Source organism: Carassius carassius, chromosome 48 (genome assembly GCF_963082965.1).
Source record: "Carassius carassius chromosome 48, fCarCar2.1, whole genome shotgun sequence".
In the NCBI taxonomy this organism is placed as follows: Eukaryota; Metazoa; Chordata; class Actinopteri; order Cypriniformes; family Cyprinidae; genus Carassius; species Carassius carassius.
The window spans coordinates 18378126-18405687 of record NC_081802.1 but is presented as its reverse complement, the minus strand read 5'-3'; the positions used below and the strand labels follow the sequence as shown (position 1 = coordinate 18405687).

General features: G+C 38.2%; 1 protein-coding gene across 1 annotated transcript in view; it reads left to right on the top strand.

The window, feature by feature from the left end:
• The window catches only part of LOC132131106 (E3 ubiquitin-protein ligase RNF123-like), a 123409-nt gene that overhangs the window by 24389 nt on the left and 71458 nt on the right, over nt 1-27562 (top strand). The window contains exons 24-35 of the mRNA XM_059543045.1: nt 825-970; nt 6558-6641; nt 6786-6893; nt 7285-7462; nt 7569-7643; nt 11263-11350; nt 11894-11981; nt 12855-12939; nt 19847-19986; nt 22033-22221; nt 24656-24731; nt 26075-26159. Of these exons, the coding sequence (XP_059399028.1) occupies nt 825-970; nt 6558-6641; nt 6786-6893; nt 7285-7462; nt 7569-7643; nt 11263-11350; nt 11894-11981; nt 12855-12939; nt 19847-19986; nt 22033-22221; nt 24656-24731; nt 26075-26159 (1342 nt within the window). The remainder of the gene's footprint in view (nt 1-824; nt 971-6557; nt 6642-6785; nt 6894-7284; nt 7463-7568; nt 7644-11262; nt 11351-11893; nt 11982-12854; nt 12940-19846; nt 19987-22032; nt 22222-24655; nt 24732-26074; nt 26160-27562) is intronic.

The following is a 27562-nucleotide window of genomic DNA, read 5'->3' as shown; positions in this document are numbered from 1 at the left end:
ACAAAATGGACATATTTTGTTAATCAATGGGAAAATACCAATTGAAAAAACATAAAGTTACATTTTTAAAATACTAAGACTAATTAAAGGACTAAGACTGAATTAAAAATGGATGACAAAATTAACCCTAATCCTATGAGAGCAATATTTTTTTTAAAAATGTACTTCTCAGTTTATTCACTATTTATTTATCTGAAATATTGGGATATTATTTATTTCAGAGAACCTCATCTTGAATAAAGTTTTTCTTATACTATTGGCAAATATTTTATCTTTCCTTTTTAAGCATAAATCAAACAAAATTGACATTTGTGTGCTTTAAATGATTTTAAAAATGTAATCGTGTGAAATAAATTACTTAAAGATGTATTACATGCAAACAATTGTTTTACTTCTCATGTAAATGCATTAAGATTTGTTTTCAAATAAATATATAGAATTAAATGTATTTCCTCCCTTTTTCTTGTTTTAATCATAAATCTAATATATTTTCATGAGGTTTATGCTTAAAAAACAGTTTGCTTATCAGATACTGAAAATGTATGTAATTCAAAGCTATATAAATGCATTCCTCCAATTTTACAAGACGTGTTGTTTTAAAGACATTTAGATATATTTTACAGGACAACATGGCTTTAATATTGATTCAAAAAAGCATTTTTGCAGTGCATGACAATATCAATCCACAGCTTCACAGGAAATCAGATGGAAACCAGTTAGCTTAGCAATGAGCATCTCAAAAGGAAAAAAAAGAATAAGTCTATCACTGATCTCAAGGGGAATATGATGTGTTTTTAACCTCTTTTTTTTCTCCCCATCTCCAGTCGAGGGAAGCCATGGTAACGATGGGCTGTTGCTGGGGCGACCGTTAGAAGAGCCTGACCAGCCAATCACAGAGAAGTCGCTGCTGGAGATCCTGGATGGGGTTGTGATGATGTACAATCTGAGCGTTCATCAGCAGCTCGGCAAGGTACGGCTCTGTGGGACGCTCATGCTGAAGCGGGTGAAGGAGATACAGGGCCTAAAGGGGCAGAGCTGTGTTACTGACATCTGATGTTGCCTGGCATAACGGTTTCGCCTTTGTGTCACACATCAATTGCATCTGAATTTGAAAGCATGTTTATGAAGCTTAGGCTTGAGAAATCACCTCAGACCTAAGCTTCATAAACAGAAATCATGATACAGTACACATTGGGATAAAAATCCATTGTTTTCAGTGACTTAATGCCAGAGATAGTCTAATACTTGACCAAATATAGGATAACTGTTATATATAATTTATAGAGCCTGACCGATATATCGTTTAGCAGATATTATCGGACGATATGAGCCTGTCGAATATGCTGCAGATATACATATTTTTTTTTTTACAGAACACATAGGGCAGATTATATGCTTCTGAATGGTGTAATTACTTAGTTTGTCCATCAGAGCGTGCTCCATTGTTTGCTACCGGAGACCCAGGTCAGTGTAGTGTAGAGATGCACGAATGAGCTCAAACTTCAGTCCACTGCGTCAAATGATCTGCCCGCCACCCATCCACACCTATAGTTGATTGTTACATTACATTGATTGTAATTCTTAGTTAGAAACTAGAGCTGATCTGTGCAACAAGGAATGCGTCTGCGGCACATTAAAGCCTGCGTTATGGCCACCGGAGCTGATCACAGACATTCAGTTAATGCTGGTGTTAATACCATCCGTGGCGCAGCCCAGAACTCATGCTTATCACATTGGTCACATCACACTGATGCTTCAGTCTTTCCATAGTTTAATGCCAAACAAAATGTTTCCCATCAGACCCTAATAAATCAAACTTGCTCTCATCACCAAAGTAAACTTTGTTCTACTCTCTCCACACGACATGCTCCTCAGGGAAAGTGAGTCTAGCCTTTTGATTCTCTGCTGATGAGAGGCTTCATCACTGCAGGGTGTGCTTTCAGTCAGACCTCACCTAATTGTGCCAAGGCACATCCTTACCCTGTTTAGCACTGAACTGGTGAGCAATTCCAGCTGCAGTGCTGAACCGATTCCCTATTGAGAGTCTCCTCACTATCCCTTCTTCTGCTGCATATGTCTTACATGGAAAAACTTATCTTGCAGTTGCTGAAAGGATCGTCCCTTTGTTTTATATAGTTGTCAGCAGTCTTAAAATTAATAAAAATAGCTTCCATTATCTATGTGCTAAATGTAAGTTCTTTTTTTTCTTTTGATTTGAAAGTTAAATATTTCTTAAAAAAAAAAAAAAAAAAAAACTTTGGTTGTCATTCTTCATTTTGCATTTGAGTTCCTTCAAGTTCACTTGCATGGATTTTGCTGAAAACTCCTCTTTGATTTAGAGAGGGTCTGGTGTGACCGCTCATCCTGACCGACCCGCTGCACATCTCCAAACACACACTGATAAACGCTTTTTGTCGACGCATCGTTGCTTTCAACAGTGAGTCACTGCTGGGTAAAACACGGCCTCTGTCCTGCCAGCAGCTGTTTTAATGTTCACTCTGTCAACAGCGAGGAGAAAAGAGTCAAGCAGAAAAACTGTGGTGTGAAGTCTATGTAATTCATGCTCTTCGTAAAGTGCTTCGCTCAGCAGAGTTCTTTACATCAACCTTTGTCCTGTCCTTGCGCTTGGGGTAAAAAACGGATTTCAATCATGGAGAGTGATTACTCTCTGCCTCTCTTTGTGAAATTCCTATGTATCTATTTTTTTTATATTTGACTGGACCAGAAGAACATCTTTCTCCATTGATGGCCATTCAAAAGTAGCCATGTATTATACACAGTGGTATTTGAGTGTGATTACAGAGGCAAAGATTTCCTGTGAAAACTGACTAAAATATTTTCAAACCAGTTGTATTTTTATTTCTTTTTTCACATGAACCAGTAGTATGGCTTCAGAAGACTTGGAATATGGTGTCATGAATCATATGGACCGCTTTTATGGTGCCTTTTAAATCTTTTTTGTCTCAATCTTTCCATTGAGAGTACTAGAAATGTAATTTTCCTTAGACATCATAATCTGGAGTCTTTCGCTTTATTTATAAAGGTTTTATTAAACCTACTGGCACGTTTGTTTCAGAAAATGGTTGTGAAGAGCCAATCAAATGCATTATTGAAATGGGTGAGAACTGACTTTCAGATTGTGAGCTGTGAATAATTTATCGAACAAACTGTCATTCATCGAAAGAATGTGTTACTTGACTATGGAAACGGTGCATCACCCTCTATATAAACTGTATAACAACATTCAGCAACAAGAAAATAATCTGTCGGAGAAAAGGATAACAGTGTCATTGAAAAAGAAAAACAGTAGCATCAGTACAAGTTCAATACATAGATAAATATGTATGACACACACACTCATATATATTTATCCCCACAGTGACACAAGTTCTCATGAGTCTGTGTACGTTCAGGTTTAAGTTGCCACTGGAATAAAACAAAAAAACAAAACAAAAAAACAAAGCAAAAATCCAAGTGTTCATTCTGGACCTTGTTAATTAGTCATTTAGTCCTTCTGGGATTTGAACCTGCGACCGTTTAGTCACCAGCCGAAATCTTTAACCACTAGGCTGCACCAGCACAAAGAAAATCTGCCTTGGTTTGCACACTTTCTGTGCAAACACAGTTTCTGATGTAATTAATCCCAAGGTTTCTTCCTCCAGGGAGTTTTTCAGTGCCACTGCTGATGTGAATCACTGCACCAGTGGGGTTTGTGAGGCACTTTTCTTTGTTTCTGCTTTCGAACAATATCAGTTTTGTGAAAAGTGCCATCCAATTCAGATTTAATTAAAACTGACAGGGACGGCATGGTAAGAGGAAGTAGTCGTTGTTGATAGTGAAGTGATCCTCCGGTTACGAACTGTGGTTTTGGAAGTGAATTGAAAGTGGCTCAGTACATGCTGTGATCTCTCTCCTACGCTGTTGGATCCTGATGAGATTTATGCTATAAGCAAAACTAATTTGACTTACATGGACTTGATAAAGGCTTTGTTAATTGGCTTGGCACAGTGGCATCAGGAGACTTGTCTTTATTACTGATATGCAGAATAATTCAGCCACAGCATGAAGTATCACCACAACACCTCGTCATTTCATCAAGCTGTAATGCATTTTTGATTTCCTCAGAGTTTGGAGAATTGCATGACCATAAACTCTGAGCCTTGTATTTTGGGAACTGCCTAAAGTGGTTTCTCAAATGGAAATGAGCTGCGTACTTGATGTTAAGAGCTGGCAGCTTTCATCCAAAACCTGAAATATACTCTAAGTTTGTGAACTTAAAATCTTCTAACTCAATTCACGACAACACAAGTGTGTGTTGCTCTTTAACATTCTCATTGCCACAAGGAGGGCTATTGTTTAGCATCAACTGACTATCAGTTTTCTGAGCAACACAATCAGGTTTATAAAAGTGGATCTAGATAATGGATTTGATAAAGTAAGCAAAGTTTGTGGTATTACATCTTTAGTCTATAATTTGTTTAAAAATTCAGACTGAGGCTGATATTAGCCAGTAAATGTGATATTTAAGTTTTAAATGGGATTTAAGATTAAAATGGGATACTTAAATAGTCATTGTCAAAATGGGAAGTTCTTGACTAGAATAAGCTGCAAAATGGACCAGACTTCATGCTGATAGTCAAAAATCTGGAACTGTGAGACTAAATGAACCAGTGTCCGTATTGTTAACTGAAACTAGAATTATTAAAAATCTTGTTTGGTAATTGAGTGAGTGACGTAACGTGGGGCCAAGTATGGAGACCCATTCTCTGAATTTGTGCTCTGCATTCCACCCATCCAAGTGCTCACATACAGCAGTGAGTAGTGAACACACACACACACACACCGTGAACACACACCCGGAGCAGTGGGCAGCCATATTGCTGTGGCCACCGGGGAGCAGTTGGGGGTTCAGTGCCTTGCTCAAGGGTCTCACCTCACTTGTTAAATTCAGATTGCTAGAACTAAAACTTAAAAATAGTGCTGTCAGTTGATTAAATAATGGCACTTTTTTTTCTGAAATTAATCTAGATTAATCCAACTCTAAAGTTTTTAAATATACTTTTATATTGCAATAATTTTACATTCAATCTTCAAAATAATGTAGAAACACCGTAAAGACGGTATATTTTTAATATTTGTTTAATGGCAACTTTTTTATTACAGAAGGCGAGTATCACTGATACCAATACTACTGATGTCTCTAAGAATTTTATTAAAAAAGAAGTTATCAACATTACATTTTTCCATTAAATATAGATGAATCCTGAAAGCTACAAAAGTGATTTATCTTCTCTTTTTTTCTTTTTCTTTGATGGACAGACATCCCAGAAGCTAGTTATGAGGTTATTTTGGCTGCTATTACTTTAAAAGCAGCTGCTGCTGAACATTATGCAGATCTGACACGCATCGTATTTTCTCACAACTCTTTACCTTTTCTGACCATTTCAAGTCTAAAAGTGTCTACTTATGAGTTGACGAGTTGAATTGGGTGTGTAAGATGGGGGAGACATTGCTGGTGCTCCAGGACAGTTTTGAAAATCACTGCATTTCAGAGACTTAAATGTGACTCGTATCTACTACTTGCATACATGCACAGTTTTAAGGCAGTAACTTCTTAACTTAACTGATGATATAACTCTCTCTATATATATATATATATATAAATGCAAATGCTTCTAGCTACTCAAGCATAAAAAAAAAAAACCTTAATGCATTCTTATGCTGGCTTGCCACAAGGGTTGCTAGTGAGCATCGCCAGAAAATAGCCACTTCTGCTTTCACGTTTCTGTTTTAAGTCGTCAACTGTTGTCAGCTATGTAGGGTTTGAAGTAGGGCTGCATGATATTGGGAAAACATTACATTGCGATATTTTATTTTTCTGCGATATATATTGCGATATGAAATCTAATTTTACACCATCGTGTCAATTGATTAATATGCGCGAGGGAGAGAGAGCAAGACAGCGCTCGTGTTGTTTGAAGACGATGAGCGTGCGGCCGAGGCTTGCTCTCTCGCGCGCGCGTTTTCTCTCGCTCTCTCTCTCGCGCTCTCTCCCATACAGTTAATGAATAACGGATCAACTACGACAGCCTACATCGCACATCCTGCCATGTGCCTATCGTGGATATGTACATCGCGATATCGATGCTTAAATGACACATCGTGCAGCCCTAGTTTGAAGAAAATCATGTTGAAAATGAGGCAAATGAAACCTAAACATCTGAAGTCAACGTGAAGGGAGCTCTATCGCCTCCTTGATTATTGGAGTTTATTTTCAGCCACAATAATGATAAAGATTTAAATGGGGCGAAGCTCTATCAGGAGAGCTTGTGCTCTTTCAGTATTGCCCACTGAAACCTTGTCTCTGCTCACAGGACAAGGTCACTGTGGTGATAATTTTCCCTTTTCCCCTTACTTCCAAAATTGGTGGCTTTTTTAAGCAGGATGCCTAGCGATTATGTTACAATTTGAGAACAAGGGCAATTTTCTATGCGTGCTCAGAGTGAAGCACAGAGTATGATACTGTCTTTGGATTTCTGTTTGCATGTTTTCTGCAGATGGTGGTTGTGTCGGATGATGTTAACGAGTATGCCGTCGCCCTAAAGGACACGGAAGAGAAGATCGCCCGATGCCCGAGCAGAGTAAGACCAACATATCAAAGTGTTATGCTCTATTTAAATTCATAAAGTCATTCTTGTTTTTTTAAGCACAAACATGGCACAGGTCTGTATAAATCAGGCTCTCTATTTAGTTAGTATTTATATGATCATTATTTTTTTCTTCAGAGGCTGGATATTTTAGAAGAGTTGCAGAAGAGCCAAAAAGTGTTTGCTGAAAAGCTGAACCACCTGAGTCGTAGGTTGGCCTGGATTAATGCCACCATCTACTCCAAGGTACTGCTTGACGGCACTGGCCAAAAACATAGGGTGAACCAACTGTCTCACTAATTTTAAGCAGTGGCATTTTTGTATATAGTAGGAATGCACGATAAATCGCATGCAATATTTAATGCGCATCTTGTCAGTAAAGCTGGTTCTGTAATCAGCGGTAAATCTCCGCTTTCACATGGAGCAGCATTAACTACACAGAGCCATTGTTCACTGATAGCTTAAGCAAAAGGTTCAGTTCTAAGGTTCAGAGGTCCAGAGAGCTTTAGTTGTGTAAAACTAAAATACGAAGTGCATTTCAATGTGATTCTTGCGATTTCAGGATCTGAGCAAAAGTTCAGATTGAAGCGTGGATATATAGTATCCTGCCTTGTTCTCATGATGTGTGTGAATGCAGGAGAAGATGCTGGATGTGTACTGGCTCCTGAGGGTGTGTATCCGCACCATCAAGCATTCGGACAGCACAGGCTCCCTGTTCGCATTCATGCCCGAATTCTACCTCAACGTGGCCATGAACAGCTACAGCGCCCTCAAAAACTACTTCAGCCCCTCCAACTGCATGGAAGAGCTTCCAGGTCTCTCTTAATTACTGGTGTTTGTGATGCTTAATCTTTCTAGAGCTGTTGTTTGTGTCAGGTTTGTGTCAGGCTCATGTCATTGTGTGATGTTTGTCCTTCTCAGGTTATGAGGAAACACTCACTCAGCTCGCAGCCATTCTCGCCAAACACTTCGCTGATCCGCGCATCGTTGGCACCGGTAAGAACACTATAACTATCTATCCGGTGGTCTGTTTGTTTTCTATCATTCCTTCCATCCAATCCATCCATCCATCCATCCATCCATCCAACAGTCTGTTCATTTGTCCATCCATCATCCATCCATCTGACAGTCTTTTTATTTTTCCATCCATCCATCCACCCATCCTTCATCCATCCATCTGACAGTCTTTTTATTTTTCTATCTTTATTTTTCTATTTTTCTATCTCTGAAAGGGGGACGGATATGTTTATTTTTATTTTTCCATCTATCTATCCATCCATCCATCCATCTGACAGTCTGCTTATTTTTCCATCCATCCATCCGACAGTCTGATTATTTTTCCATCCATCCATCTGTCAGTCTGATTATTTTTCCATCCATCCATCTGTCAGTCTGATTATTTTTCCATCCATCCATCCATCCATCATCCACCCATCCATCTGGCAGTGCTTATTTTTCCATCCGTCATCCATCATCTGACAGTCTGTTTATTTTTTCATCCATCCATCCATCCACCCATCCATCATCCATCCATCTGACAGTCTTTTTATTTTTCCATCCATCATCTGAAAGACTGTTTATTTTTCCATCCATCATCCATCCATCCATCTGACAGTCTGCTTATTTTTCCATCCATCCATCCATCCATCCATCTGACCGTCTGCTTATTTTCCCATCCATCCATCCATCTGACAGTCTGCTTATTTTTCCATCCATCCATCCATCTGACAGTCTGCTTATTTTTCCATCCATCCATCCATCCATCCATCTGACAGTCTGCTTATTTTTCCATCCATCCATCCATCTGACCGTCTGCTTATTTTCCCATCCATCCATCCATCTGACAGTCTGCTTATTTTTCCATCCATCCATCCATCTGACAGTCTGCTTATTTTTCCATCCATCCATCCATCCATCTGACAGTCTGCTTATTTTTCCATCCATCCATCCATCTGACAGTCTGCTTATTTTTCCATCCATCCATCCGACAGTCTGCTTATTTTTCCATCCATCCATCCATCTGACAGTCAGCTTATTTTTCCATCCATCCATCCATCCATCTGACAGTCTGCTTATTTTTTCATCCATCCATCTGACAGTCTGCTTATTTTTCCATCCATTCATCCATCCATCCATCTGACAGTCTGCTTATTTTTTCATCCATCCATCTGACAGTCTGCTTATTTTTCCATCCATTCATCCATCCATCCATCTGACAGTCTGCTTATTTTTCCATCCATCCATCCATCCATCTGACAGTCTGCTTATTTTTCCATCCATCCATCCATCCAACCAACCGACAGTCTGCTCATTTTTCCATCCATCCATCCAACCGACAGTCTGCTCATTTTTCCATCCATCCATCCATCCATCCATCCATCCATCCATCCAACCGACAGTCTGCTCATTTTTCCATCCATCCATCCAACTGACAGTCTGCTCATTTTTCCATCCATCCATCCATCCAACCGACAGTCTGCTCATTTTTCCATCCATCCATCCAACTGACAGTCTGCTCCTTTTTTTATCCATCCATCCATCCATCCCAACCGACAGTCTGCTCATTTTTCCATCCATCCATCCATCCATCCATCCATCCAACCGACAGTCTGCTCATTTTTCCATCCATCCATCCATCCATCCATCCATCCAACCAACAGTCTGCTCATTTTTTCATCCATCCATCCATCCAACCGACAGTCTGCTCATTTTTCCATCCATCCATCCATCCAACCGACAGTCTGCTCATTTTTCCATCTATCCATCCAACCGACAGTCTGCTCATTTTTCCATCCGTCTATCCATCCATCCAACCGACAGTCTGCTCATTTTTCCATCCATCCATCCATCCAACCGACAGTCTGCTCATTTTTCCATCCATCCATCCAACCGACAGTCTGCTCATTTTTCCATCCGCCCATCCATCCATCCATTCAACCGACAGTCTGCTCATCCATCCATCCATCCATCCATCCAACCGACAGTCTGCTCATTTTTCCATCCATCCATCCAACCGACAGTCTGCTCATTTTTCCATCCATCCATCCATCCAACCTACAGTCTGCTCATTTTTCCATCCATCCATCCAACCGACAGTCTGCTCATTTTTCCATCCATCCATCCAACCGACAGTCTGCTCATTTTTCCATCCATCCATCCAACCGACAGTCTGCTCATTTTTCCATCCATCCATCCAACCAACCGACAGTCTGCTCATTTTTCCATCCATCCATCCATCCATCCATCCATCCATCCATCCATCCATCCAACCGACAGTCTGCTCATTTTTCCATCCATCCATCCATCCAGCCGACAGTCTGCTCATTTTTCCATCCATCCATCCATCCAACCGACAGTCTGCTCATTTTTCCATCCATCCATCCAACCGACAGTCTGCTCATTTTTCCATCCATCCATCCATCCATCCATCCAACCGACAGTCTGCTCATTTTTCCATCCATCCATCCATCCATCCAACCGACAGTCTGCTCATTTTTCCATCCATCCATCCATCCATCCATCCAACCGACAGTCTGCTCATTTTTCCATCCATCCATCCAACCGACAGTCTGCTCATTTTTCCATCCATCCATCCATCCATCCATCCATCCATCCATCCATCCATCCATCCATCCATCCAACCGACAGTCTGCTCATTTTTCCATCCATCCATCCATCCAACCGACAGTCTGCTCATTTTTCCATCCATCCATCCATCCAACCGACAGTCTGCTCATTTTTCCATCCATCCATCCAACCGACAGTCTGCTCATTTTTCCATCCATCCATCCATCCATCCATCCATCCATCCAACCGACAGTCTGCTCATTTTTCCATCCATCCATCCATCCATCCATCCAACCGACAGTCTGCTCATTTTTCCATCCATCCACCCATCCATCCATCCATCCAACCCACCCACCCACCCACCATTAAGTGCAGAAAAAGACAAGAAAAAAGCTCTCAGCTCTCAGGCAACATGAAGTCCTTTGTGTGATGAGTTGTAGCTGCAGCATTTTCTTAATCCTGTTTAAGGTTAGGGCTATGAAATACTCACGACTCCTGAATCATGAGCGATGTGCTATGCAAATGAACAGATGTTATTAGACACGACCCATTTGTTTAAATTGCATTTCATAAGCAGCCTTTTCATTATGTTCGCACTGATGTATTTCGATTTTTTTTGCATATTTATCTTGTTTTCAGTGGGCTCTGTTACTGAATACATCATTTTTAACAGCGATTGTTGCACAGTCTGTTTTTAATATGGATTAGTTTTACATTTCAACTAGCTTTTTCTTTTGTTGGCAATTCTAGTGTTTTTTTATTTATTTATTTATTTTATTTTTTTTCTTCTAACCACTTATTTTTGGTCAAGGACTTCTTTCTTAAAGACTGAGATGTTAGACAATCATTGAAGCTTCTTGTTTCATAAAAAAAAATATATATATATTGGAAATGAGCATTAATAAATAGAACAATCATGCAAGCAAATGCATGTGAATTGCCATTTGCAGCCTGTTTCATAGTAAACCAGGAGTTTATTTACCAATAAATAACTGAATTATAAAAAGCATTGTACAATGTTTCTTTTCTACTTTATTTTCATCCTTAGATATCAAAGATTCACTGATGCAGGCTTTAGCCAGTTACGTGTGTTACCCACAATCCCTGCGTGCCGTCGAGAGGATCCCAGAAGAACAGTAAGTGCTTAAGCCTGAGTTTGCATCAAAATGCAGTGATTAATTAATGTTTTTTGTTACTGCATTACTTGTTTTCATCTCATCTTAGACCAGAAGCATACTCTATACACATTTGTGGTGCTTTGCAAATAAATTGTAAGCTTACAGTTATTTATGTTATGTTTTTGATGATTTAGATTTTATTTTGTTATTAATGGTTAAGTTTTTCTTAGTTTTGTTTTATTTTGTTTTGATGGTTTTGTTTTGCTTTTTTGATGGTTTAGTTTTGCATGCTTTTGGATTTGATGGTTTGCGTTTCTTTTTGTTTTTTATTTATTTTATTTTGATGGTTTAGTTTTGCTTCGTTTAGTTCTTTGTTTGGTTTTTGATGGTTTTGTTTAGTGTTTGTTTTGTTTACGTATGTAATGATTAACTGGGAGCCAGTTGAAAATGGATTAAAACATGTGACGATTCAAATAATTTAATTGTCTTAGTGCATTGTCTCTTGTTTTTTCCTTTCTTTTTTTATTTTGTTTGTATAATTTATGATGTAATATCTCCCAGGCGGATGGCTATGATGAGGAACTTACTGGCTCCTTATGAACAGAGACCTTGGGCTCAAACCAACTGGATCCTGGTTCGTCTTTGGAGGGTACGCCACGATTATTTTACTGTCTTATACAATCCCCTCCCCACCCTTTCCACTCGCTCCTTTCTTTTTATCTTCTCCTTGCCTCATGCCACCCCCCACCCCATTATGCCATTACATTTCAGCTCAGAATGGGTGCATTATATCAGGGCCATTATGCAGCATATCTCCACTGTTTCCATTTAACATTTATGAAATGTGCCTGGCAGAACAGCTACTCCCATTTAGTTTTTTTTTTTTAACATTTATTCTGCTTTTAGTGCCAAAAACTAAAAAGGGTGACTTTTTAAATCTCTTAGAGAAAGCATTATTGGGTTTATTCATCCGTAAATGTAACGGGGTTACATCATCGTAAATGATTATGTGTCTGTTTTTGATCATCTTTAGAGTTGTTGTTTTTTTCTGCTGTTGTGGTTTTAATGTACAATTAAAACATAAAAAAAAATCCAGTTAGCAAATTAAGTGTCTCTTCACACAGACCTGACTAATGTTAATATTTCACAAATCATTGGTCACAAAAGACTGATTTGATTCCCTAGTTCTTTTAGGCCACACACACACACACAGACACACACAGACACACACACACACAGACACACACACACACACAGTGCAGATAAATATGTTTACTACTTTTCTTACAAGTTAAACTTCCTCTCTTCATACTTTTTATTTATAACCCCTAACCTCGGGTTAATAAAGTCTTGGTTTATTTAATGTAAGTGACAATTGCGTTCTACAACTAATTTATTTCTGACCAAACTGAGCAACTAGTTCATGCTGTTATGGTTAAAAATACATAAGTTTAAACGTGATTGTCACTCACACAGCTTTGCAGTCTGTACATGATCTTATATTGTAATCCTCTGTCTACAGGGTTGTGGCTATGGCTACAGGTACACACGTCTGCCTCATCTGCTGAAGACCAAACCAGAGGACGTGAACCTGCCCAGCCTGCAGAGTGAGTGACGACTCTGTCCTACTCCAGCCTTATTTTCAGCCAACCTTTAGTTGTTGTTTTTTTTTCTTTCTGAAAACTTTTTCTTTACTTTTCTCTACTTTCAGTTCTCCTACTGACTTTATATTTATTATATCATTCTATCATTCTATTATATCATTTATTATATCATTCATATCATGTTTTAATATTATAAAATTTGTTTTAATAAAAATTTAAAAATTGTTATATAATTGTGGCTGTTGATAGATTAAAATGCAATTTAGTTAGTGATATTATAAGCTCATTCCAAGGCACCACTTTGAACACGATGAAAGCATTGAATAGACACACACACACACACACACACACACAAAAGGCCTTCGAAATGTTTTCTGACACGGTCCGTCTGTCAGTTTAAACTCACTTTTATTGATGTTCCATAATGCTTTACCTATCAAACCCAGAACACACTAGACACAGATTTATATATACAGTAAACAGTCAAAGCACAGACTCTTAAGAGTCATTTATCATCATAAACGGTAATATAATTCATTACAAAGTTTTTCTGCTGGTATTATTCTGTTGAATGCTGTCAGCATCCTTGAGTTGTTTTAATTTATTATTCTGCATTAATGCTTACACTTGGGAGAGGCCTACTGGCTGCTGGGAAATTATATTTTTCAAATCATTATTTGTATATTGGAGTTTGCAGCAGTGACAACAGCATTCTGTAAACAATCTCACACACTCATTTTCAGCGACGCCCTGCTTGTAGTGAATGGTTTCCCCCAGGCAGTATTAGTGCTATTCTGTGTGTGTTTCTATGTTAACATGCAGCTTAACTGTGTGAAACAAACTGGACCAGAAATGTTCTGTAATGTCATACAGTGCAGCTTCTTAATTTGATCCCCACTGATCAATAACGTGGAACACTGAGCACAGATGCTGTTTTACTAGAGTGGCTCTGACATCATGCCGTTCTTCTGTGCCACTCTCCACGTCTCTTTGCTTCTGACTCATTAAAGTCAAACTTGCAAGCTTCATATGCACACGCAGTCTCAGAGTTGAGAACGTGACTGTTCCCTCGTCCGTTATTTCTTTCAGCAGCCTGTCAGATCAATACTTTTTAAGAGACCATCCATCAAGTCAAACCATCTGTTTCATCGACCAGAGACATTCCCCCTTATCAATTTACTTTAAAGCAGTATATTCTAAATTTAATCATTCAACCAGCCTGTTAATTATTATTATTATTATTATTTTTTATGTGCATAAAAGATCAACTCAGCTCAGGTAATTCTAGATGGTAAAAGCATGATGTCTTGCGAGATTAGACTCCTTTTTTATGGTCAATAAGAAACATTCTGATTTTACTGGTATAATGTGATGTAATTCAGACAGAAACAGGATGTCCAATAAGTAACATTGGATAAGGAATTGATTGGATTGTCAAAAGTGTCAATTTGCATACAAGAAGAGAAGCAAGTAGTGCTTAATCAGAAGGCCAGTGCTTGCAAAGCTGAGGGGAATAAATTGTAAAGTTGTCACTTTGTGAAGGGACACTCGTCTTGATGCTTCAGCTTGTCTTGTTCTTGATGCATGAATTCCTTCCCTGGTCTGCTGAGTCTTGTCTCAATGCTAATACCATCTTGTTTTTCCTTTTTCCACTTTCGTTTGCATGACGTCCAGGGGATTTGTCAATTGCTAGTTTTCAAAGTAAGTTTCATTCCCATTTGGTAGTTTTCACCTCTATCCTAAGTGCTGGTCTGCTCTATTGTAGACTGACTGATTGAAGTGAATGTAAAGCAGGTTCACAGCAGACTGATTTGCATTTAGGATTGTGTCCACATAACCATTTACCATTTATATAGATTCAGTTTTGCCCAAGTTTTCTCCCTTAGTCCCTTCTAATCATGTCTTCTAGTCATGTCTTGTGTCTCTGTGTCCTACTCTTAAAGGTCCTTTTTTTCATGCTTTTTTGAAGCTTTAATTGTGTTCACAGTGTGCAATATAACATGTTCATGTTTTGCTTGTAAAAAAAACAGTATTTTTCACACAATTCACTTATCTGTATACCGCTGTTTTCACTGTCATAAAAACGGGCTGATGACTTCCTTGTTCTATGAAGTCCCTCCTTCAGAAATACGTAACGAGTTGTGATTGTGCCAGTGGTTCCTGTGTTGTGATTCGACAGCAGCTGAGCGCACGCGGCCCTCCTGGAAACGCGATTGGGCTAGTTTTGGACTAGTTTTGGACTAGTTTTGAGAAGCAAGTGGGCAGGATTTGTTTTGAAAACCTGGCAATCCTGATCTGAACGCACGTGCTGGAGATGTACTTCTAATCACAGGAGCGCCGTTAATGACGAGATGCGCATGAAAATTGCATTTGATTTTTTGCACAGCGCTAACATCTAGTTAACAAAGCTAAACAGCGTTGCCCTTTGTGTAATAAGTTACAGAAACTGTTAAACGCACAAACTTAAATAATAAAATACACTTACCATTTGTGGTCCATAAACAACGCTTTCTCCAGACAAAGAGGGAACTCCTCCATCTTTCAAGAATAATCTTTGTGCGAATCCGGCATTAAACTGATTGAGATTGAGGAAGCTGTCCTCAGCAAAATGTGCTGCACATAGTTTTACATGTGGATTATAACTTTCGGGAACCGAGTTAAACATAAAATGTAGCCATTGATCTCTAAGTACAGCGTCCCTGGGAAGGCCAAACAAAGATGATTGGACTCTGAGATGAAAATAACAGCGTTTTGATGACATGGCGACAAACACAAACGCAGCTCTTCCTCTTCTCCGTCGGAGAATTAAATTATTAGTTAATTATGCTGCTAAAATGCTGGCTGCACAGTAAAAATTAAATTATTCATTAGAATCAACATTTTATACTTGGTTTAAAAATACACTGTACTTTAGAAGTCCTAAATACATTTACCATGGTACTGTTTCTACCAAAATAGTATAAGTAACTATTTGACTCAATGATCCGGTTGGAGTTGTTCTCTGGTGAAAAGGGTGTTAGTAAATGACAACCTAGTCTCACATAGCCAGACCTTCAGACTGACGGCTGAAGGTCTGGAATCCATGGCAGATTTCTTTGGCCAAGGCCCGCCCATGAGGCTGTTTGACTGACAGGTCTAACAACCAATCACATTTCGTTTCGTCCAGTGGCAGTTTCGTCAGGTTGTGGAAATGTCGCCACAATAACAGACCGGTGTGTAAAACTCTCAGACATATTTTAAGGATTCTGTGGTGCGAACTTTAAATATTTTAGATACTTTTGAGAATCCGGCGTTTAGTTGATCCTGATAAGCACTCGTCGTCACAGTTGTAAACACAATGGCTTTCTTCTTTCGTGAGGGGGTTTGGTGGCATGGCATCTTTGTTTCCAGACGGAACGTTAAAGAACGAGACACACACGTCTCGCGGAACTATGCATAATTCTGTATAATTCAAACAATCCGATAACGACTTTGAAAGTCCTGAAGTGTTTCCACTTTTGTGTGCTGTATGGATCAGACATTTAGCCAACAGTCCGTGGGCGTGATGTCTGAGGCTGAGACTAATAACATCCTAAACCAAAGGTTCTCAACTTCAGTATGTTCTTTTACCAAAGCTATAATTTTAGAAGAATTCTAGCACAAAATTCAACTGCTTTTATGGTGGTTCTTGATCTTGTTTTGAAGCCTGAAAGCTCCAGTCCACAGTTGTTATGCATGAAGAAAAATTACCAGAACATTCTGCAAAATGTATCCTTTTTTTGTTTCTTGGAAGAAAACAGCAGTGCGGGTTTAGATTGACAATCGGGTGAATGGTCAATAGGGTGTTTCTATCCATTTTGTTTATCGGATCCTAACTTAAAGCAATTTAAAAATGAATTGACTCAGCAGTAAAAGAGTGATTGATTGTTTGCCTGTCAACGCCTGGAATTCTGAAACGTGTGCATCGTGCCATAGCTGCCTATTACCTGGTCTCTCTTATAGCCTTTCATTATGTTTATTCCTCCCTTATTGCCCCCTAACCCTTATTTTCCAAGCTGCCACTTACACAGACTTCATCTAATTAAACATAAAGGTTGCATCTCTATCAGACCTGTACCTCAGTGTCTAATGATTAGCTTTATTTAGAGCTTTATTGCCATTGCTTGCTCTTGCTTTTAACACTGTGCTCCAAGGCTTTTAGTGTGTTTGCGATCACTGTGCTTTTTCAGATAAGGTATTAAATTACCCAGTGTCCTCTTTGTGTGCATATAATGAGAGAGAGTGCCCTTTCTGTGTTCTCTAGACACGGTCAGATAGCAGTAATAGAACGGCTAGGGGGCGGGGGAGATGGTTTCCCATCAGCCCTCTGTTGTTTCATTATTTTGTTATTTGGTGTTGTCATTCTTTTCGAATGCAATGTTCAGATCTGATTGTTTCCCCCTTGTTGTCAGTGCCAGTCTGGTATTTATCATTCATCTCATTTCTGAGTAATTAGGGCTGTGGATTCAATAAAAAAAGATGGATTCTTCATGGAAAATTGGTTTTTAGGTATTCTTATGTGATCCAAGAGGTATGTTATGGCTAGACGGACAATCCTTTTGTAATACTGATTGTGATGGAACGACAGTCCTTCACTTACATCAACACTGTCCCTTTATCTTCTTAGAAGAAAGCACAATCACAAACCCTGTTATGAAGGCATACCTGAAATTAGTACTAACTTGTCACTACGGCCTTTAAATGAAGAGCATGCCTCTCCACGAGAGACCAGTCTCTTCCCAGTGTGTGCACAATGGTTCCCCGTAGGTCCAGGAAAGGAGCAGGTCAGGAATCCCATGGCACCAAAAGTAGAGTTGCCTTACCTACTCCTCTCCTCAAGAGATTGGTCTCAATGGTACATGAGAGTGTCCCAATAGGTTGAAGAAGGAGGTAGGCAGGGAATCCCACACTACAAGTGTAGGGTTGCCACATCAATTCTCTGGGACAGAAGCACATTTTGCACGCGACTGACCAGCTCACTTTGCTGTGACCCCAGGGAAGCCGAGTTTTCACACTGTCAGAAGAAAGGTGCAAAAATCTGTACATTAAATATCTTGTCACTGGGGTAGAAGCCTCCAGAACACCTTGTACCTATACCAGGTGTTATTTATGGGTCCATGCACAAGGTACAAAGGAGTAACTTTTAGGGTCAAGCCCCAGTGATGAGCACAGTCTTTTTCTGAGGATTATGAAAGCCACCAACTTTGGTATTCTTGAAGGACAGAGTCTGAAGACCACTGGACCCTCCCCGAGCCTGAACCTCTCTATTAACGCCTCCAGACCTTCACAGTCCAGTTATTAAAATTTCCTTTCAGTTCATCCTCATTCTCCTATGGACACTTGATTCCACCTTTTTTAATATTTGAAAATCATTTCAAATATGTGTCTCTTCGGGCCTCTTTATCTGTCTTTGCTCACCATGCCACATGATGTGATGATAGTGAGGTTTTATACCTTACCAAGAATCACACTTAGAGCACTGTTGAAACTATTGAAAAAAAGTCTGGTTTGATCCCTGTGGGTACGTGGCCTGGTCCACATTAGGGCTGTCACGATATTAGATTTTTCATATTACAGTTATTGTGGCCAGAAGAATTCACAATATCGATATATTGTGATATCTATAGAAACCTTTGGGGGGGGATATCAGTCAAATTTTTTTTTATTTTGTTTATTGAGTTTTTCTTTTTTCACCCAACGAATATAAGGATACTGATAAACACAGGGCACAAGACTCTGGCTTTCTCCATCTTCTTTAAAGCTCCAATGAAATAACAAGAGAGAAAATACTGTCAACAGTATGATGATTAAATATTAATGGTATCACTTAACAATAATATGTCATTTGTTAACATTAATGTATTAACTAACATGAATGAACAATAAACAATACATTTATTACACAATTTTTTTAATCTTTGTTAATGTTGATAAAAATAGTCATTCATTGGTCATGTTAGTTCACAGTGCATTAATGTTTAGAAACACAACTTGTGATTTTAATAATGCATAAGTAAATGCTGAAATTAACATGAACTAAGATTAATAAATGCTCTGGAAATATTGTTCATTATTAATGTTATTTATATATGTTAACTAATGTAATTAACTGATGTTAACTAATGAACCTTATTGAAGAATGACCGCAGATGAGGCCAACTTAACATTTTACAGAGTTTATTGTAGAAATGTTGTCGCTCAGTTTTTCAAGATCGGTTTTAATTGTGTACGTTAACTGTTAATAGATTTGAACAAAGAAATAAAGTGTTACTACGCACAGGCTGTATTGGTTGCAAATACAAAAATCAGAAGAGTAAATAAAACGTGGTACTTATTAAAATAATCACCCTTCACTTAAGTATATGAACACAGAAAACTGCTGTAAACAGGTTAATATAAAGTTTCCCATTCTATGAATAGTAAAATAATGGCATCTTACTCTGACGAACACGGCTCTCCTCAGAGTAGCTGCGAGCGCGGTGTCTCCTTCTTGTGTGACAGTGTCAGCGTTAAGGCACAATACTGCCACCTGGGAGCTTAACCAGGTACTGGCACTGGAGAATTTACATGTGGTGTTAACATAAGAGAACTGTTCATTTTAAATATTGCGGTTATTGCTAATACTGGTATATCGTCACACACTAAATTAACACGATATCGATAATTGTTGCTTTGAATATCACGGTTATCGTCAATACCGATATATCGTGACACACCTAGTTCACAATTGATCTTATTCACAGACAGAAAGTTGTGATCTAAATTATTTTTGAAGTGACTACCCATATTTTGCTTTTGTGATTATTGTTATACTTGTGATTAAAAAAAAAGAAGAAAGAAAAAAACTATGATAATAGACATACTGAATGAATGAGCTTTTCTCTTGCTACAGAGCCCTGTCCATCACTTCTGCTGCAGAGACACATGGCTGAACTGCTTAGTCAAGACAAAGACATGGCTGCCAGTTTCCTTAATAGCGTCTTAAACCAGCTCAACTGGGCCTTCTCCGAATTCATCGGCATGATACAGGAGGTAAGAAACTTTTGCGTTCTAATGTGTCAAACCAACAGAAAGTCCCACCTCACACTCAGGCAGAAGCTGACGTGTCAACACACTGAGACAAACAGATCAATCAATAGCCGGAATTACATCAAAGTAGCAAATTTAACTTAAATTTGGAATATTGCATTAAACCTGTACAAAGAAGCACCGTTTCCATCCAACGAGTCAAAGAGAGAAAAAAAAGTAGGAGAATATAATCACTGAATTTAATCATTTTCTTAATAAATTACTTGTGCCTTGTGCTTCTCAATAAATTAAAATGTTGAGGAAAAGTTAATTTATTTCAGTAATGCAACTCAAATTGTGAAACTTGCGTATTAAATAAATTCAGTGCACACAGACTGAAGTATTTTAAGTCTTTGGTTCTTTTAATTGTGTTGATTTTGGCTCACAATTAAAAATAAAAAGGCACCAATTCGTGTAGGACAATTATACAGAAATACTTTGATGATGGACTTTGCTCAGGCATTTAAGAATGACCATAACAGCATTTCAGATTCTGTGCAACGAGATCGGTCTGTTTTAGCCAAGTATTGTCGTCCCATAATGCAAAGTCACATGACTTTTTTTTTTTTTTTTAATATGCATGGAGAAAATTGTTCGCAAAATGTGTTCCATCTCCCATTATTTGCATTAACCCTTTTTCGCACAGGTCAGAAGCCACATCCATCAAACGTTTTGTTTCCATCACTCGTTTCTGATGCAAAACTTCAAAATGTGCATAAAAACAGGGTGATGAAAACCTAGCTAATGTTTTGAGAACACACCACAGAGCTAGATTTAAAGATTTTTTTTTCTTTAACCAAAAGTTGAATGAAACTCTACTTCTCTAAATCTGTAGGTGATTGTTTTCTCGTCCCTACTTATTAGCCTGCAATACTGTAACTCTCCACTAACTCAATCAGAGCCTGTGAATCATTCATAATGACAATATGCTTATGACTGCCTCTTGACATTTGAACTGAATTAGCCTACCATCGTACATTTTCAGTGTAAAATGTATCTTTACGTTCAAGTTACTTAGCCTTTGAAATATTCATTAGATTTTTTTCTTGGTTTGATTGTTTCGATAAGAAGTGCATAATCACAAGACTTCTCCAAAATGGGAGTGTAGCTTCCCCATGCAAACACAACGGTGTTGTTAGACAATTGCTATTAAGTAAACTTCATACACTTAAAGTGATAGTATGCCTTTTTTCAATTAGCCACATCATTTGAAATATCATTCATGTTCATAGTGCAAAAAACAACAACACCGTTTGTATTTAATTTATGAATAACCAAAGGCTGAAGCCTAACATAACACTATTCTTTTGTTGCCTTGCAAGCACTGGTATTTCCTGCAAATGTAGTTTACCTTGCGCTCAATTCACCTTATTAACAACTTCATTCAACTGCAGACTAATTTGATCATTTGGACACCACAGAAACAACCTTTTGGGAAAAGCAGCTTGCCTGCCCGTCCCGTGGTAGGGTCATTACTAAACACAGGCTTTAGAGTCTCAGAGGAAGATACAGACGAAAGCAAAACCTCTCTGATGTAGGGGGATTAAACCGCAGATGTAAAGGCACTTTCTCACCAGGCTTTCTCTACTCTTAAATCAATGTCTTTCAGGAGAGCTGAAGCGCTGAAATTCTGCTTATTGCAGACTTGACTTTGATTCGTATGCCTGGAGGTTTGGCTGGCTCTTAGGAGCGTCTTTCATCTGCCATGATCCACGAATTAGTAGGCAGCGGTCTCTAGGGGAGTTTGTGATGTGTTTACGGCCTCCGTTTCAGCGAGTGCTAAATTGAAATGAAAGGTAGATACAGGAAAGACTGATGAGAATGTCTAAGCATCAAGACTTTAAATATAAGTGCACTAAATGGCAAGAAATGCTTTTGGAAAAGCCACCAACATGACACTAGGTACTGGAGATGAGGGTGGTTCGTCATCTGAGCAGCGTCATAAAGTCTCTTTTGACCTCCCTGTGTCATCGTATTGTGTCTCATCATGTCTTCATTTATTTCTGTCAGATCCAGCAGGCAGCTGAGCGTCCTGAGAGGAATTTCGTGGACACGCGGCAGTTAAAGGTGTGCGCGACCTGTTTTGATCTCTCTGTCAGTCTGTTACGGGTCCTGGAGATGACCATCACTCTAGTGCCGGAAATATTCCTGGACTGGACCCGCCCCTCGGCCGAGCTGCTGCTGCGCCGATTGGCTCAGGTGAGCTTGATTGACAGCTGGGATGTGTTCTGTAAATGCTGTTCTAAAGATGAAAGCAACATTTAAAACTTGCAAGTGCAAAGTGAATAAATTGAAACTCATTTTATGCTCACCATTAACATTTTTTCTAAAGCAGTTTCACGCAGAACTCCTGAGTTGATGATCCTGTTTGAAGCCATTTGCTATTAAACATTTCTGTTTATTTTCTCAGACTCAGACTTTTTCCGAAATTAAATTATTAACAACACTGAGAAAATTGATGAACCTGTTCAAGAGAGGGTCATATGTAGACATCTAACTAGACTGATCTGCTGTCTGATCTCAGAACCTTCCTCTGTAGTCCTACGTTATTATGCTCCATCATTAGGATTAATAGTTTTTGTTTGTTTAATAAATACAAGATCTTTTTTTTTTTTTTTTTGGACCATGTTTGCATTTACTGTTTTAGTGAATTGGGTGCTTCAGAAATGGAGATATTGTGTGAAATGTAGTTCAGAAAACATAGCTCAGCAGCATAGAGAATCCGTATTGGATGGAAGCTAATGGACAGGGTTTATTGATCCATAAATTAAGTCATTTTGTCAAACCTTAAAAGTTATTACAAAGGTGATGGATGGGAGGGCAGTCATTATTAGAAAAAGGATGAAAGCTATTTGATGCTCTTCAAGTCTTCAACCAATTTTTTTGCATTCTTGCGGCTGCTAAAGGAGCACAGTAGTCGCGGTTGTCTGAAATTTACCGCAGTTAGATGAGGTAAGACAGGCCTACCTGTTATCCATCCATTTGTTATTATTACTATTATTATTTTTTTTAGATATAAATTATGTTTAATATTGGTTATTTTATTTTCTACTCCAAAATAATGAAATCACAAAATTCAGGGTTTTTAAACTGTATGGACTCGTGTCCGAATTTTTGGTAACAGGGTTGAAACAAATTGCAAGCGTCATATAAATGTAAAAAAAGGCAAGTGATGTTGTTTTTGTAAAACAGTGTTTTGTTTTGCCAGTTCAGTTTACGCAAAATCTGCAGTTTTTCAACCCTGTTACTCATTCTTATGTAGCTTCTTTAGCATTTGATTTAATATTGATCGTTTTTATTTTGATGTATTATTTAATGCTTTCTGCCCAGCAATAATGAAATCACAAAAAAATTCAAGGTTTTCATTCATGTTCAATAGATGGTAAAATGGTTAAAGTGTATATATATATACTATTTAATTACTTTTTTTAATTATGATCATGTCCTGAGGTTAATTATCATTTAACATTTGACTATTTTCAGAAGGTTACGCAATTCCTTTTAATTTTCAGACGCTCTTTTGCACTCTACTCATGGAAAGTGGCATGCAAATGAGGAGCGAGTGAATATTTCTCAGGGCTACTGAGTGTTTTCAAGGCCTCAGTTATGGAGGAGAAGGCTTTGAAAATGTGTTCTCTGGTGGGGTTTTCTCAGAGCGCTTATTCCCAGCGGAGCATCTGTTCACCTGCGGCTTGTAATCAGGCTTTAACTGAAACACACCTGTGAGCACAGCAGCCATCCACACGTCCTTTGGAGCAGAAATCCCACCTCAAGCATACTTATACATTTGCAGTTTTTATCCTATCTTTGAATGCAATTACATGCAATGTACTATAGTGAACGATAGTAATCGGCACCTAGCAGCTTGGTACCTTTGAATTAAATTCTCGGGAGTAAGATGCTAAGTCCAAGTGGCGTGCTAAATGAGAGAAGGTAATAATTATTGCGTTCTGGTCACTTTGATTTATGACCAGATGTGTTTGATTTGCTCACTGAAACCCTTTTGGACTGGAGCGAGTGACATCTGGTCATTTTAAAGGGATAGTTTACCCCAACGAATCAAGATTTCTGTGATTTTTCATTTACATACTTATGTCATACCTATATGCATTTTTTTTTTTCAGTAGAACAGAACAACTTCATACAGTAAAATGTCAGTGGGGTTCATTGTTTTGTTATTTTGCACCCCATAAACTTGTATCATATGGACATTATTCAAAATATCTTGTTTTGTGTTCTTCAGAAGCAGTCAATATCAATGTAGTGTTTAGTTTTGCTTTGCATTCTTTTTGTAATATAATGGTATGTTTTTTTTTCTTTGCTTTGTTTTGTTTTGTTTTTGTTTTGCCTGGTTTTGGTTGTGTTTGTTTGTTGTTTTTTTTGTTTTTGTTCTGCTTTGCTTTGTGTTTTATTTTTTAATTTATTTTTTATTTTTATTTTTTGCCTTGCTTTGATTTGTTTTTGCCTTGCTCTGCTTTTTTCTCTTGTAATGTAGTGTTAGATTTTTGTGTTTTTTTTTTTTTTTGATGTAAACATTTTCTAAAGTTAGGAGAACTTTCAAACCTCTGGTAACGTTTCTTTTTTATACTATGTTTAGGCGTGACAACATTTGTTTTTTGTTGTCTTTCTGCAGCTCCTGAACCAGGTCTTAAATAGAGTCACGGCAGAAAGAAACCTTTTTGACAGGGTGGTCAACTTGCGCCTCCCAGGTAATTCTCACCAGTTTCCTCCTTATGCAAATATAGTCTTACATTAATGCAAAAAGAAGAATTGAACATGAACTGCAATGCTTTACTGCGCACTTGAGGATGCACTTGAATGCAATTATATTTCTGAAATGCTTAGTGTGCTGTGCTGAATTGAAACCTCTCAGGTATTTTGATTCGTCCCCTGTGAGCCGAAACATGGTTTGTTGTAACCTCACATTCAACTTTTCACATGTTCCTTTTATAGCACCTTGTTTCAAGTCCCAGATCAAATAAAAAGTAATTTGCTATGCATTTTGCAATGTTCTTGACATCACCTCTGTAACCCTTTCAGAAGTTTGGAAAGTCAGCATGAGCACTCAGGGAATGAGATGAGAAGAATAGGTCAAGAGATCACACGGCATGTTAGTCTGAAAACATTCTTCAATTCAGTAGGATACTGAGACAGTTTTTTAGTCTTGGCATTGCAGAAGGATAATTTTATAATGAATGAGCCGGGGTCATGTTGTTAGTCTGAAATTAACCCCTAGAGGGGCATTCAGAAAAGCCTGGCTTTCAGTGCATTTCAAAGTTGTTATTAAATGGCACTTATTCAGTTCTCCGGCCCTATTCATTATTTTATTTTTTTATTTTTCATTGGTGGGGGTCCATCAGTGAAATTCAGAGAAAATTTGGCATGAAAGCATTAAGGTGTCCTTGGAAAAAGCCAAACAAATCAGCATTGGGCAAACTTCGTCTCTTTCCAGCAAGATTGTTGCTTGCACTCCATTGACCTGTGCTTCAGAATATTGCTTTGCAGAAAGAAAATCATCTTAATCTTAAATCAGTCAATTGTAAATAGGCTTTTTTTGGAGAATAATTTCCTTCCTAACTAAATAAGAAAATGATGTCATGCAGACCCTTATTTGACTTATTTACTTAACCTAACAAAAACTTTTATATATGTATATATAATCTGTCATAAATATGTAGAGGTGGAAAACACTTTTTTTATATTTAAAATAATTGTGAAATTATATATATATATATATATATATATATATATATATATATATATATATATATTTATATATATATATATATGTATATATATATATATATATATATATATGTATATAATTGCTAAAATATAAATTATGTTTGTTATGTTATATAAAATATTTGTACTATCTATCTATCTATCTATCTATCTATCTATCTATCTATCTATCTATCTATCTATCTATCTATCTATCTAATCACAGTAGCAGTGTAGCAAAAGGAAAAAGTTAATAAACAAAGTGTATTTTTATTATGAAGTAAAAAGCAGAAGGTGATTATCTGAAGATGTTTTATTGTCCGCACAGGCCTGGAGAGTGTGGATCATTACCCAATCCTAGTGGCTGTTACAGGAATACTGGTGCGCATTCTGGTCGACTCTGATAAACAAGGGTGAGTTCATGGCTTTGTGTTTCATTATCTCCCGCTGTATATAATGGGATTTTTCCACATTTATGCGTGTTGTCGGGTTGAATTACTGATGTAGACAGAAAATGTGCAATATACGGGTGATATACAGTCACGCCGGCCAGCCCTGCGCTGTCGTTTTACACAAACCAAGCATCGGCTGTATTTGATTCTGTCTGGATTTAGTCCGTGGGACTCCATGACTTGTGTTTCTGGTTCAATTTCCTTTTCAAAGAGCACATGTTCTGAGGAAACGGGCACATGGCAGAGGTTTGTGTGTTGTGACTTTGGTCTGAGCTCCAGGAGCAGTCAACAGTTAATGGCACGCTTGGTCTGACAGCCTCCCTGTCCCTGTTGTGTGTCTGGGGGCTGAGAAGAGGGTCAGAGCAACAGGATCCAGGACAGAACCTGTCCTGTGGGGAGCTGAAATCTAATAACCAGCTCCTGTTGGAAGAAATTAGACTTCTGAGAGACCAAAGAAAGGACAAACAGGGGCGCCAATTTATCACCATCCGTCCTGCTCTCAGGAGTTTTTTTTTTTTTTTTTTTGGCATTTGAAATGTTGTTTCTACTAAAAGCAGAAGCTTTGTGGCAATTTTGTTCTTGCTTTTGTATTAGTCTTTTGATAAATGCTATTAAATGGCTATTTTTAAACAAAAATAATACTTTTAAAGGGCACCAATTATGCAATATCCACTTTTCCAAGGTGTTTGGACAGAATTGTGTGTAGACGGCCATCTTAGAATTATAAAGATCCATCCAGTCTTTTCATTTTTTATATTCATAAAACCTGTCTGCAATACGATGTCATATTGTGTTTGCCCCGCCCACTGCTATTGACTGACAGGCACTTGTTTGCATATCCTCAGCTTTCAGCGTGTTGTACCATGTCCACCATCTCGTCTGCATGCGATTTGGCTTTGAAAATTAATAAGTGATTCAAACTACCATTCCCAGACATTCTGGTTCAGTCGCATTATTGTTTCTTCTGCTGTAGTCATGGTCCGAGTTCGTTTCGTACATGTACGGCTGAAGACCGGTCCTATCACTCTCGCTCATGTTGCTTCTCCTCTGTTTTTTGGCATACGCAAAGCAGAGACGTCTAGGCTCCGCCCCCTTCTGGAGTCGGGCAGAAAGTTGCAGATCATTTTCATGTAAGGGATCAGAGACCCCAGAAACAGCACTTTTTAGACCTGCCCCAAAAAGACACTTTTCAACATCTGAAATGCCATTTAGTCACCAACCCCCATAACATTTAAACCCTAAGCATTTTCAATGTAATAAACCTGTTAGACTTGGTAGTAATGCAGGTAGCTCATTTACTTAATGGAACGCAGAAGTGCATGGCATAATTTATTTATAATTATAGATTTATTTATTTAGTTAAA